We start from the raw sequence: 11,975 nt of genomic DNA, 5'->3' as shown, positions 1-11,975 counted from the left end.
TTTCTATTTCTTCTCGTCAATATTTTATGTAGAATGAAAATCGAGTGAGCAGAAACCAGCTGAGGACACCTCGGAGTGAACCAAAGTCGTACTCTTCACCCAGTGAGTCCATACCTCAGCCATTTATCTTCTTCACCATTTATCAGACAGCCAATTTGGTTCCAATCTGTCTGCAGTTTTTTGATGCCACCTTCCAAGACAAGATGGCAAAAGTGGCACTTCTGCCGGCAGCTGAAGCCTTCATCTCTCTCTTCTCTCAGTATAATGGTTTGTTTCCGTCCCCTCGCCTCCCTGCAGCTGCCTGCTCTTCCTTCGTTCTCTTCCTCTGGTTTTCTAAGGCAGAGGCAGGCTGCAGCTGACAGGACAGCGCAGGCCAGGGGACAATTAAGGAAGCGTGGGAGAGACAGCTGGACCTGTTGCCAATTACACTGACTAGACCAGGAACCATCCCCCCACACATACACACTTGTACCTCTATACTTGTGAGGCCCCACACTGACATAATGCATTCCCCAGCTCCTTACCCTAACCTTAACAACTAAATGCCGAACTCCAACCTTTAAAAACAGTTCTTGAACCCTCTAACAGCCCTTAGAGGCTCCGTCTGAAAAATGAGGATCGCCAGAAATGTTCTTACTCCAAAGGTCTAAAACTCAAATTGGTTCTCACAAAGATAGATTTACAATTGGCTGATATATCTAAACCCACTTCTGGACTTACTGTACGAAGACTTACAACCCTGATTCCAAAAAGGTTTGGGTGCTGGTCTTTCAGGAATCGGAAAATAAAAAAGTGATAGCTTTATTTATTCATCATCATAGGAAAAAGTTACACAGTAGTGAGTAAAAGTGCTTTCTGAGGAATAACTTTTGGTGTCCACCTACAAATAAAGAAATGTAACAGAGCTAGACTATAAGTGACTATGAAAAGAGACTGTCTGAAATGTCTGCACAGCAAACTGTGACATGAACAGGCAGAGACCTCCTGTTTCTGTGTGTTTTTGCTCATCCATCGTAAGCCTGTAGTTCATCATCAATAAGATATCTTGCCCAGCAGCCTGCTCTGCAGCTGCCTGATCCTGCTCTCCTGTGGCAGAGTCAGGCTCTTCTCCGCTTGCTCCTCCTCATCCAGCAGCTGCTCGATGTAGCAGGAGGAGCCCAGCAGGATGTGGCCCGTGGCCTGCATGGAGAAGACTGTCCATCGCAGAGCCTCCCTGGAAGCACAACATTGAGAGAGAAAGTGAGAAGGCAAATTAAACAGATGCATAAAAACACAGAATTTGAGCAACTTGGGAAATACATATGCATGGGAATATTATGGCATGTCATTTCTTGAGTAATTGTCACAGAAAATGAAATAGACAAGCGTGACAGACCAGCGCCAGCTGACGAGAAAATGACTGACAGCAAATATTCACAACCTCAGATGATTGTTTCTCACATTAACTGCATCTCATAAAACTGACATCTTAGAAACAAACCTCACGTGGTGAAATGTGAGTGCAAAAGCCTCATATTTGACAAGTCTGCAAATTTTTATCCTCTCCAACTGAAGCTTCGTGCCAAAGCTGAAAACCAGTAGATCTCAGCAGCGATGACATAACTCATCCCAGAATTAATCTGGGTAAAATCTAGCCTTTGTTCTTCTGCAATCTGACCATTTCAACTCTGCCACCCACATGGGTATTCACAGTGAAATATGAATTTAGAAATTACATGTTGGGGGTTGTGTGCAGGCTACTGTAACTGGTACTAATATGGTTGAAAAGCAGCTGCTGTACAGTAGAAAATGATTAGTAGGTGGCCGCATCACAAAAAAGAAATCATCCGCTTGGATTAGAAATTCATTAAATAGTCTGAATTTTCATCTCTAACTGGATTAAACTATTTTTTTGAAATCCAAACAGTGCTTCTTTTAAGTCACCAGAGCCATGTTTTGACATGAAGAACAAACATTATGTAATAGCTCAAACACAAAAGCATAAAAATATCAGAGGCTTTTAGGTATTTGGCAGGATCTTTCACTCACTTCAGCATATTTTTGGCAGCGTAACAGCGCAGGTCATAGGACACAGAATAAGCACCGTACAGGGTCGCTTTCACATTCAAGCAGCCAATGAAATCCTTGGGGTTGTTCTTGTAGAGATCTAAAGTCAGCTTGGCCACATCTGTTCGTTGTCGCGACCTGCACTCGCTGAGTTGATCTCTGGAGGGGCTGTTCTGTTAGGCGACAGGAAGAGGAACATAAGTCGGGTCAAAAGGGTACGGACACATTTCACTGGTGCGATTGCAGCGAGAAAACTGGGTCAAATGGCAGCACCCAGCTCCACCAGCACACTGAAGAGGCTCAAGACTGAAGCAATGGTGACGACAACGGCAAATGACAATGAAACAAGGTCAGTGTGAGGTCACTTCAATAAACATTTAGGGTGGAAGAGGGGGTGCAAATCAGTGCATGCATCAATTTCTATGGAAATTAATTTCTTTTTGGGTGCACACAATTCAAATTTGATGATACCTCTGGGTCTGATTAATATTCAAACCCAGCCTCTGATTTGAAGGGAGAAATGATGAAGGAAGAAACTAATCTCTGGTGTTCGCCCCGTGTTCTGCCTTTGCACAATAACAGACATATCACTCCCCTATTCAATTTGAAGGATCAAATATTTGCTGATTAAATTTCACTCAACAGTCAGTGTATTATTCCTCATTCTACAGACCCAAGCTCCATCCATATTCATGGCTGCCGCATTAGAGAAACATATTTCAAATAATACATCAAAGAATCACTGGCATAACAAACGCTTAATACAAGTAGCAGATCAATATGTTCGGCATCACAGTGTGTGATTTTAAAGCAGAAGCAGCTGATCAACACTGTCACCTAGTGGTAGATTTGAAAAAGGTAAAAAAACAAAAAATAACTTACAGGATGTGGGGTCCACTTCTGGTCCTTCTCCAGGACCATGAGGACAGCATTTTCAGGCAGCGTCTGGAAGAACTCCTCTGTGTCGACTCCTGTGCCATCTTCATCCAGCACCAGGGCGCTGACACACGGTACACTCAACGAGTCACTGACCTGAGAGACCGAATACACATTACTCATTAGAAAACAATTCAGATATACATGATGTCAGACACACCTCAGTCTTGTGAACTTTTACCAGCGTGAGCTTAAATCATGCTTGAGCCTCACAGATGGAGAAGCAATAACTCACAGGCCAGACTGTCCATGGTAATTTTAATCCTTGATACACACCAGGATGCCTCCGCACTATATCTTTAGTGTTAAAGGAAAAGTTCACCCAAAAATTTGAATTTAGTCATTATCTACTCACCCCCATACTAATCAAAAGTTGGGTGAAGTTATGTAGTCCACAAAATATTTCTGGAGCTTCACAGCAAAACAGCATTTGCAGCATTTTCTTAAACAACTGAAATAGATGAGGGCCGAATAAAAGTTTTTTAAAAACCTGTCTAAACTTCAATTTTTGGGTGAATTTATCCTTTAATGTGTTTAAAAGCCACACGACTGCCGAAACCCGGGATCGAACCAGGGACCTTTAGATCTTCAGTCTAACGCTCTCCCAACTGAGCTATTTCGGCTACATGGAATAAAGGATCTCACAATCACACACATTTCATCATCAGACAGTCTGACAAGGACCAACATTCAGAAGTATTGTTTTCATTTTTTGGTGAACTTATCCTTAAATGCCACTGTGTGATCATCATCCCCCCTCAGCTACATCACATTTACTTCCTCAGCTCTTCACATCCCTTTTCTTACCTTATTTATCAGGTCTTGGAGCGCCTCTGCCATGATGCCCTTCTTCACACTGCGGTCAGCGTTCGTGACCCTGAAGGGTCTTGGCCGAGGAGCCCGAACCGACAGGAGCTGCTGGGTCACTGAGGCACTGGCTGAGGTCACACACCTGAGAAAAGATATGATAGAGTTTATAACATTATCCTGTCTAATCAACTAACAGTTGATTATCACATCCACCTCACGGAACAGTGCTCTTACTTGGAGAGGGAAGACGGAGTCAAAAGGCTGAGTGACTTCATCGCGTAATCCATCTGAGAGCACCTCCACCTGCAATGAGCCAAAAGTAATATTACTCATAGTATCCAGGCCTCCATGTGAACATCTATCATAACAAAATCTAATGTGTAGGACGAACCTTTTTCTTCTTTAAACTACACTCATTTCACAATAATGTCCTGATAAAACACACCAACAAACCTAAAACATAAATTATCTTACAGTTATAGAAAGGTGACACTTCACCCACTGTTGTTCTGACCGTGTACGTAGAAAACCCCTTCAGTGGTTGTGTGTTCCTGAAGTGCGGCTCCTTATTCCGTTTTCACCACTGAACCTTTCTGATAACGTGCAGTCTTTTCTCTTGTTGCTTTTTCTTGCATCACTTGGTCTCTGAACTTTGTGCTAATGACTGTTGTGCCAGTTGCAAACCGTCAGCTTTATTGGGTAACTCTCTATGAACACTCCCACTGACCCTCCCTTGTGAGAGCCCCAATTACAATTACATAAACCTCAAGGGTCAGTTCACCCACATAGCTAAAACACATTTTCTCACCCAACTCTGTTGTTATGTAGGCATGCAAATAGTTTTGGTTTAATATGTTCAAGTTTTGAGATACCAGCTTCTGTGGACAGTTTTCATCAGAACTACTTTCTGCTGAAGAAACAGTCCCAATAAAAACATGCTGACAGTGCGTTATGTGGATTACAAAATACATTATTATTGCAAGGATTTAAAGACAGTAAATGTAATTTCTCAATGTTTTGAGCAGCACAAACTAGATTTTAATTACCTCCACTGTATTATATACATTTTTATCTGCATGGCTTAATATCAACTGGGGTATGTGAGAATGTATGCTTTGTATAATTTGGGTGAATCAATCCTTTAAAGACAGGACAAAAAGATGCATGAAAGGAAAGCAGTAGTCAGTTTAAAAATGGCTCTTAATGGCTCTTCTGATTTCACACAAACAGACAAGAAACTGACGATAGCTGCCATGATTTCTCCCTTTTATGCAGTCAAAAAAGGAGTTGTGAAGTTAGTCATGATACAAATAAAAAATACAGGTTTTTGGATACTGTATCATTAGTTCAAAAGAGAAAACTGGCTTTTATTAAAATATAGACCAACTAGGTCTTCAACTTTTGAGACAACTTTGACAACAAAAGGTACTATACCTTTTGTCTCCGTCAGAGGTGGAGGACAATATGTGACAGTGACATGAAGCACAATTCTTGGAAATTTCCCAAATTAGGTCATGGTTCAATGTTCACACAACAGTCATCTTACACATTGGTGTCAGCTGATGCAGACAGGGAGTGTCCAGACCTCCTTGTGATATCACGTCATGTTTTACAACTAAAGCTACAGCTAGTCTGAGATCACCTGTGTACACTAGATACAACAGACAAAACGCAGGAGACGAAAGGGAAATGATCCAACAGAGATCTTACCTAGGTGCAATATTAAATCTGATATTTTTATTGGAGTTTGAAAAAGTTGCTCCTTCCGTGTCCCTCAAATGTTTTAAAAAGTAAGACGTCTTAATGATTGTTTCTCCGATTCTGTGGATCAGAAGTGACCTGATGAAACCTCACCTACACTCACACCTGCTGCACAGCAAAGAGATACTGCACAGCCCCTAAACTTTAGTTAAGGTGAAATACCAGAGAGTAAAAACTCGCACTGGTCTCTCACACTATTCATATGCCGTTGCCAGTGGCTGTACTTTACGCCGTCTGTGTCTGACAGTTTACACACAGCTGAGCAGCACATCATTCACACTCAGCAGCCTCTTAAAACAGAGGAACCTGGAGTAAAACACACTGAGCTGACATTATGGCCAAGAACACTGTTTGCCTACTGGACAGGCTGTAATCCTCTATTCATGTTTAATGTCACACTACTAAAATGGCAAAGACTTTCTGTAAAGTAGAAAAGGAAACGTAAAAAAAGTGGATCTGAATAAAAATGGGAGATTTTGAGAGGAGGTCTGAGGTTTTATGAGAAAATCATACAATCAACTCTTCAATGAAGGTGAGGAAAAAAGTTTGCCTTGCTTTCCAGGATAACAACTGTGCAGCATTCAGATAGACAGATATAATTTAATAAAATCCCTAAAGACTGTAAAAATGCTCTAGTATAATCTATATGTGTTGATTTCAAATAATGACTTAATGACTTTAATGTATGAAATTAAGAAAAAAAGTCAATGTAAGTTAATATAGCTAACGACATTAGTGGAAAAACACGAATTGTACAAGTAGGCTGTATACAGAAAATGGGTAAGAGTGGTCAACTTCAGTACAAATAAAGTGAATACAATATCCACGTAGCATATTGCTAATTTAGTAGTAAGCTAATAGAAATGCACTGGTTTCAATAGTGAACCAGCTTGTTTAATGTTTTACAGAATAAACTACGTTAAAATCGCAATTTAAGACAGTGTGACAAAAGTGGACAGAGGCAACAGTAAAGTATTGAGACTTACTTTTCCCCCGTGTGTCCCTGTTGTGCAGAGCCTCCACATGAGCCTCACTGCAGCAGCAGCATGATTAACAACACCTGGAGCAGACTCATCAACGAGCCGCCGCCATCTTGACTCCTGTCTCTGTCTGAATACTCGCTCTGAAACAGTTTGAACAACAGGCTGCCCGGTGAAGAAGTGGCCATAATGGATTTATTTGACGATATCAAGAAAGTTTTTCGCCAAACTTTAGCTAATATTGAAGAGTTGTATTGTGCAGTCTGCGGGCGGAAGAGAAACAATGGGGACATCATGTGGACAAACGACGAAGTGCTCCAGGTTAAGGCAGGTAGGAAACACCCTCTGATCTGTTTCACTGCCTTGTACATCCTCCACTCTGTAAAAGCAGTAATATCAGAGTGTAAAATACATGCTTCAGTCCTGTATTAAAAAATGTACTGAGGCTGAATAAAAGTAATGAGGTATCAGACTGTTAGCAACAAAATGTAGGCTACTTTAACTATCTGGGAGACCAGGGGCAAATGTAGCAGATTTAATCACCAATAATACCTTCACCCTTCACACCCAAGAATATAGAGATAGTTAAAATGATTTAATATCAATTAAAAACGTATAAAAACGTCTAGTTTATGTCTACAGTGTAAGGAGACATGTTGTGCTCTGTCTGAATCACTCTGTTTTAGCTCATGTCTCTTTAAGGCCCCTCCTCCCGAATACCCAGTCTCCTCTGATTGGTCAGCATGCACATGCCTGACCCAGCACCACTAACAACAATGGAGCAGCTGTGCTAAATCAATTCTTACCATTCAAACCAACCTCAAGGCATAAAAGTGTTATGAAATGTTATTATGAAAATGTGTGACTCCATGATGTAGTGTGATGTCACAAAGTCACAGAATTAAAGGCGGGACTACTGACAAGGTGTTTCCTGTGGGAGAGAGGAGCTTCTGTTTGTACAGACTTTGACCTTTTTAACTTTCAAGACCTTTTACAGTCACATGAACATATAAAACACTGAAGGAAAAGATAAAAAGACGAAAAAGCATAATAGGTCTCCTTAAAGTAGGCTACAGTACTTGAGTAAATGCAAACCATCGGCAGTGGAAAATTCTTGGGTCCAAGTTTATTTCCTGTAATATAGCAGCTGTAGCAGAAGTCCACTTGTCAAGGCAAATCTGTGAAACTACTTTAAACCCAGACTGAAAGGGCTGAATACAGACTGTTCTCAGAGGACTGCGCTCATTACATAAAACAGAGTAGCCTCCAGTTAGATGATTATTGTGATAACTGCCTAATGATGATGAGTGGAGTTTTATGCATTTTTTATTTAAACTACAACATTTCTTCTCTACACTTCCCCAGACTATACACAGCTGTAGTGTTGGGAAACAAGGCTTTACTGCTGTATTTTGAATAAACAGCATGCTTTCCCGTATGGTTCATTGCCAGAGATAACTGCTGTAACAGAAGGCTGAGGAAAACCATTTTAGCTACCTAAAATAGATCATTGTTACAATACTCCCGTGGCAATATGAACAACCCTGTGCTCACTGATGCCAGCCAGGGCAACAATCAAATGCTAATGTCTGAATAATTGCTGGATAAATGTGGCTGGAGAGTTTCCTGTGATGCCCAGTAGCTGCTCCACAGTGGCTGCATCATGTTATATTATAGGACTGAAGCTACCACAGCTTTAAGTGATGACATGACCGGCATAAAACATAACAAATTCAAATGTAAATCAGATGAGCATTTATTTCACTCTGTTGCTTCACATTTCATGCTCAGTGCAGGAGCGCGGATGATTCATGCAACAGATATTAGTCTAATGGAGAGCGGATAATGCACAAGACTTAAAATAGCTGCGACTTGTTTGCCAAATGTATCAAGTATTTGTGAACAAAGGTCTAAAGAAAGGGTCTGTTCTTCTTTCAGAGGTCAATATCCTGCCCATGTCTTTGTCCTGTTATCACATATCAGAGCGTGCTGCGGGTGACGCAGGCTCACTTGGCTAAGACCCATTCATTTGTGCTTTATGGGTTGCTGATGCTTGTAATTATACTAAGCGTGCCTGATATCAGTGCAGAGTGGAATGAATTAGACTTGAGAAAAAAAATACGAGTATCATATTGGATTTAATTGAACAACCTTTGCTTTGAACTCAAGACTACACATACAAACACAAGAAACAGATTTGAGAACCTGATCACAGTGTGTGACCCGTGGGTGAGACAAAAGACCCGCTTCATCTTACATCATTTTACATTGTTTGCATTGTCTGTTTGTTTTACATCATTCTTTTTAATTACTTCTGTTTCAAGTCAGTCCATGGAGTGGCGTAGGTGCGGAATGAGGTATGTAATAAAATCATGTAATACAAGTATAAAAGTAAAGCAGATCTAAGCTCTAAAGGACTGCTGAACTAACACTGTTTCTAACCAAGTGCTAGTGCCACAATGTAAGAAGTTAGCTCCTCTGTGAGGTGAGATTTTGTCCATCGAGCCCCTGACAGCTCCCTGGGGCCCCGCTTCTTATTTCCTCTTGCCTATTCGTGCCATCAGTTCTGCATTGGCTGCTGCCTTGGTCCTCATGTCCTGGTTCTTGGCCAGGTCTATGAGGACACTGAGGATGCTGGTGGGAACATCGAGGGACAGGGCGAAGCGGGACCCCTGCTGGGCTCTCTTTGGCACCTGGGAAGCCGGACGTGGGGCTCGTGCTCGCCGGAGCACAGTGTGATGCTCTGATCGGAGCAATGAGTTCAACACACCACTGCGATTCAGGATGTCGACAGCCAGCATGTCCCTCTGTGTGTCTTCATCAAGTTTGGCAAGAGTGGGACTGCTCTTCTGGCTCTGGACACACCAAGGCAGCAGCAGAGCCAGGCAGAAACATACACGCACACTTTTCATGGTCAGGACTCTGTCTGCAAGGCGAGACGAAGGAGAACAGAACGTTTCACAACTGTGACATTGAAGGGCTTCTCACTGTAATGGCATGATTAAGTAATATTCTTCTTTGCACTTTTTGGGACCACAGAAACCATCCGAAAACTACAAACAAATTCAGTCATAAAGTAAGACAACTGATGTAAAACGGGAGGCTTTTAGATAGGAAGTGTGCAGACTAAATTGCAACAGTAAAATTAAAAACCTATTATTTTGCAACCAAGACCAAATTGCAAACCAAGATGTCATATTAATCATCAGGAACATCCGAATAAGATTAAGAATCAGTGGTCCATGCCAGTGCACAAATGAAAATAAATTATCTATCCTCTGTGCAGTTTTTGGTAGATTTGAAATAGCTTCAAAAAAAGACGAGAAGAGAAGAGTTTTCTGCAGAGAATGATACATTTTCCAAAATTTTAGACCGCTTGTCCATAATTAATTTTGTGCAAAATATCTATTAAATCATTTCTGACATTACATATAAACTAGGGTGAGCATGATCAAGTGTAATAATCCCAATCAATACTTACTGTGTGTCACCAATGATTGAAAAGTTGGTAACTTGAAAAAAAGGCACTTCTTCCTTTGGTAAATAGCAGGGCTTTTCTAATGATCTCTTGTCTTTGACTCCCTGATATCCTGTGTTGCTCTATCTTTTGTCTCCCAGCTTCTTCTTGAGCTACTGGAGGAGCGACTTGTGCGGCATGCAGTCGGATGCTCAACTGGACTTTTGCCTGCTCGTCCACGACTTCGTCTTCATCCACGTCGGTCTTCGCCGTGACACTGCCCCTTCCCCGCTCTGTTTATCTTTTACATCTCTACACCCCATCACCCTCCCCTCTTTTCATCTCATTTCCTTTACACTCGTAGACGTCTTTCTCTTTCTAAAAATAACACAACGGTAATCACAATAGTTTATTCGTAATGAATTGGATGGTCGCCCCAGTCAAAGCACAACTGAAACCCACTGTCTCCTTTCAAAAGTCAAGTACCAACATGTTGTATTTAACAAACAAAATTCACTTTTTCTTAGTGTTGAGTTCATGTGTTGTCATCAGTGCAGACTGGGTGACCTTAGTCTCCTTATAACAACAGGGCATATGATTTGTTAAAGGCCAGTGAGAAGATGACCCTGTTTTCCTTTTTTTTTCTTAAACATTCACATTTATTTCATAAGTTTATACATTTAACACAGAATTGCTGATAGCTTCATATCAGCTACTTTAACTGTCATAACTTTGTTGAGACAATCTCCAGTAAAGGGTGAAAGTGTGATAATACAAAGCCATGTGATACATGTATGCGTGGTATATTGCATGTTTAAAAAATAACATTTCTTATCCAATATTCAGACAAATCTCCAGGACCTAAAACAAGCAGCCTACGTCACAAACTCAAGGCAATTCAACATGAGAGAGCAGTCCCGAATTCTTTCACATTCACATGACAGTGATTTAAGTTGCATAATGGGATTTATGTGTTTTGGAATAATTAAAGTAGAATTAAAGCAAGTGCAAATTTGAAATCATTTGCTCGATTGAAGATCTAATATTAGAATGGGCTCTTTTTACTGCTGCTGTCTCATTTTGTGCAATGACAACCATCGCTACCATGTGCACGTGTCTCCTCATGAGGCATGTTGAAATGTTAGCCAGGTATCAGATGGAAAAAATTTATCACAGCGCTGGACACATTGTTGCCACTTAAGGGTACATAACGTATGAGTATACAAATCTTTCTATTTACAGAGCATGGAGGAGAGGAGGGGAGTGATGGGAGGTTAGAAAGGAGAGCAGTCATAGAAGCTCTCTGAGAACAACAAGGAGGAAGAGGCTGTCAGGCCCAGGAGGGAGGCTGAACAAGACAAAGCGTACCTCGTTTCCTGAGTCACCTCCAGTCCGGCCCATCAAGGGACTTATCCTCATCTGACTAATGATATGAATATTACAAGTACAGCCTGAACAGTTGGGCCCTCGGGGGCCCTCAGGATTATGAGCTGTCTCAGTTAACCTCAGATAAACAAACACGGGTCACACAGATGTCATCGAGGAGCAAACATATGTCGTTGGCCATATACCAGTAGCATTATTGTCACAGATGCAGCATGATGCAGGACTGCTCATGGATCTGAGATGATGTCATCGCTATGATTCATGATACAACATATATATCACAGCAGGTCCTGGTTTATCCTTCATGTGGCCTACTGACGTATGTTCTTGATACGAGAAACTAAATTTATCAGAGATTCTCATTACAATTACTTTGATCAGTGACATCAATCTGATTGGTTTACACACTGTTTCAACACAGTTCTACTCTAGTTCTCAATAATCACATGTTGGCAAATGATAGTAAGCACAGACTAACAAAGGACAAAAGCAAATACTGAGAAGACATTAGTAACACTGGCAAAATGCATGTAAGGCACCCATAAATGGCCAACAATTTAAAGCTGCACCACAAATGATAGATTACTGATAAACCTGAT

General features: G+C 41.1%; 2 protein-coding genes and 1 long non-coding RNA gene across 5 annotated transcripts; 1 reads left to right on the top strand and 2 right to left on the bottom strand.

The window, feature by feature from the left end:
- Positions 1-785: 785 nt before the first annotated feature.
- Positions 786-6,649, bottom strand: cidec (cell death inducing DFFA like effector c). Of its 3 annotated transcripts, none has more exons than XM_084350014.1 (6): positions 6,541-6,649; positions 4,027-4,095; positions 3,790-3,934; positions 2,929-3,078; positions 2,029-2,219; positions 786-1,213 (listed from the first exon to the last, which is right to left on the bottom strand). In XM_084350014.1, the coding sequence occupies exons 1-6, from the start codon at positions 6,576-6,578 to the stop codon at positions 1,033-1,035; spliced, it is 774 nt and encodes a 257-aa protein (XP_084206140.1). In that variant the 5' UTR covers positions 6,579-6,649; the 3' UTR covers positions 786-1,032. The 3 variants fall into 3 exon arrangements, with proteins under 3 accessions (XP_084206140.1, XP_084206142.1, XP_084206141.1); XM_084350016.1 differs by lacking the exon at positions 6,541-6,649 and adding an exon at positions 4,267-4,429; XM_084350015.1 differs by lacking the exon at positions 6,541-6,649 and adding an exon at positions 4,307-4,429.
- A 125-nt stretch (positions 6,650-6,774) lies between these two features.
- On the top strand, positions 6,775-11,226 carry LOC311255493. The gene is made up of 3 exons (XR_014622377.1): positions 6,775-6,864; positions 8,858-8,890; positions 10,152-11,226. It is a non-coding gene; the product is annotated as an uncharacterized lncRNA (long non-coding RNA).
- On the bottom strand, positions 8,904-10,144 carry LOC311255492 (uncharacterized protein). Its single transcript, XM_084350017.1, has 2 exons — positions 10,015-10,144; positions 8,904-9,459 (listed from the first exon to the last, which is right to left on the bottom strand). Exon 2 carries the CDS (start codon positions 9,443-9,445, stop codon positions 9,068-9,070), a length of 378 nt encoding a protein of 125 aa, XP_084206143.1. The 5' UTR covers positions 9,446-9,459; positions 10,015-10,144; the 3' UTR covers positions 8,904-9,067.
- Positions 11,227-11,975: the final 749 nt, after the last annotated feature.

This window comes from Pagrus pagrus (genome assembly GCF_965226575.1).
Source record: "Pagrus pagrus genome assembly, chromosome: 3".
NCBI classification, from domain to species: domain Eukaryota; kingdom Metazoa; phylum Chordata; class Actinopteri; order Spariformes; family Sparidae; genus Pagrus; species Pagrus pagrus.
This window is presented reverse-complemented; position numbering and strand designations above follow the sequence as displayed.